The 2,130-nt window shown below is 59.0% G+C and overlaps 1 protein-coding gene across 1 annotated transcript; it reads left to right on the top strand.

Annotated features, from left to right (window-relative positions):
• Positions 1-66: 66 nt before the first annotated feature.
• BESB_036590 (uncharacterized protein) lies at positions 67-639 on the top strand (the record flags this gene model as incomplete). Its single annotated transcript, XM_029362245.1, has 1 exon — positions 67-639. One exon carries the CDS (start codon positions 67-69, stop codon positions 637-639), a length of 573 nt encoding a protein of 190 aa, XP_029221210.1.
• Positions 640-2,130: the final 1,491 nt, after the last annotated feature.

Genomic DNA, 2,130 nt, shown 5'->3' with positions numbered 1-2,130 from the left:
GTGGCCCCATCTAGAAGCAGATACAACTTTGGAGAGTCAAGTGGCTGATAACGACTCCAAATTTAAATGCAGCGGCCGTGTCCATCTTTCTCAGATCATCCGCCTGGTGCTCCCGCGGCCGCCGCGCCAATCTCGTTCGCCCTGCCCACCCACTCGGACAACATAGGAACGACAGCTATGGCCCCGACGCTTCTCCCGTCTGCACACCAAGGCTACGTCCCCACCCTGCGCGGATCTGTTATTCATCGCGCGCCAGCACGTCCAACCGTTGCAGAGACAGGCACCGCTTTTGAGCGCAACATAGCGGCACAAGCAGCTAAAGTAGCTCCTACACCACCACACGCTGAACTTGAAACCCAAGGTCCAATCCCTAAACCAGACGAGGCTCGCGCGGAGGCGCGGCGGTCGCCGCGGCTACTGCCTGTGTGGGGCCAGCAGCCGGTAGAGTCAGCTGACGACGGCCAACGCACCGCCACCTGCTCCTACTGGCAACGTGATTCCCAACTGTCCCTCCCTCTGAAGAAGAGGAAAAAATACACAGCTTACTTCGTTGACACAGATGAACATGCCAGCCCACCGCCAACCACTGCCAGCCGCCCCGCCACTAACGCGACAGCATCTCGCACCACCCTGCCGTAACTTGTACTCTGGACCGACAGGTGCACCGCAGCATTCTCTACGCGGGGGACTCTCTCAAAAATCAATCTACAGTCCTCTTTACCGTTAATCAACAGCGGGGCGGAAGGCGAGAAGCCCAACAACGGCTGGTGTGAGGCGGCCACCCGAAGGTACTGGCAATTCAGATGTCTGGCTCACTGGGGACGACGTCTGACACGTCGGGAGCATGTCGTGCGAGAGGTAAAGATTGGAGAAGCTCCCGAAGCGGGAGGCCATTCGTCGAGCGCCACAGAGTGGCACAACTGTTAGCCTGGCGTCGGATGTACAGAGCAACGCTCCGCGCAGTTGGGTGGAGCAGACCACGCTGGGTTGCTGGTGTGCCTTCTGCGTCCGCGGCAGGGTGTGGAATCTGTTGCCTTCGCACGGACGGGGGAGGGGTGCGCAACTCAGAATACTGTGCTGCCAGCGCGGTCAGACTGTCGAACAGCCCACGAAAATTGAGCTTGCTGCTGCACGTCCGCCCGGGTGGCGAGAGTACTACGTTGTGGCGGGTCCCGCCGGCAGCAGCGGGCATACGTGCCGAGCACAGAGGCACTGGTCGGTGCTGCCTGTCACCATGCACGGGCTAGATGGGACGGAGGCCGAGGGACAGACTCTTGTGAGTCAGCTGAGACAACGCTGCGGGGTTTTAACTCACTGGAATTTCAAGGTAGCACAACCGTCTTGGATACGGGTAGAGGCAGAGGCAGACGGGGTCATGTGCGGAACGCAGAACCAGCAGATGTGCAGAGTCCAGGCGATATCCCGCCCCTCCCCCCAACTGACTCATAGCGCATAGTAGAACCATGTCAAGCTGCTGTGGCCCTGGATGCAGGCCGCGTCACTGAAAGCAAAACATCGCCACGTCTCTGTGGTTGCATTTAGCTCATAAAAGAACACACGCATGCATTATGCATTACGAGCGGGTGGTGACCGGCTCCTTTGCAATACGCGCTGCACTCCGCCGAAGGAAGACCCTCGCGTCATCGCGCGCCTGCTCGGCAGCGCTTCGCTCAGGCTTGCGCGGCGATGCTGCTGGTTTACCTACGACAGGCGTGGCGCAGACCGGCATTTGCAAGTGCCTGCCCCCAAGTGTGCAAAACGGACATGCGACCATACTAGCGCGAACAGGAGTGTGAGCTTCTCATGCACGCACAGTGTGTTCCTGTGGATCCGCAGGTCCTCGTTAGCAAACCAGCAGTTTCGAGACTCCCCTGCTTACGCGTGAGGTTGCGAGCAAGTACGTCGACTCGTCAAAGCGGTGTTGAGAGCGATTCGGAAGTATGCCTGCGGGGAGCAGGCCGGGGGATAACATCAAAGTGAACGGTTGTTGTGTTTGCCTCCCGGCTATCTTGGAGTGCCCCTCACTTTTCCTCGCCACAGTTAGCGTTGCACACGGAGCGCCACACTGACAACATGTTTCACAGGTGGTGCAAGAACAGCAGAGAGATCCACGTTTTGCGAAACCGACAC

The sequence above is a fragment of the Besnoitia besnoiti genome, chromosome II, assembly GCF_002563875.1.
Source record: "Besnoitia besnoiti strain Bb-Ger1 chromosome II, whole genome shotgun sequence".
Lineage (NCBI taxonomy): Eukaryota > Apicomplexa > Conoidasida > Eucoccidiorida > Sarcocystidae > Besnoitia > Besnoitia besnoiti.
Note: the sequence above shows the minus strand (reverse complement) of the source record. Positions and strands in the feature narration are given on the sequence as shown.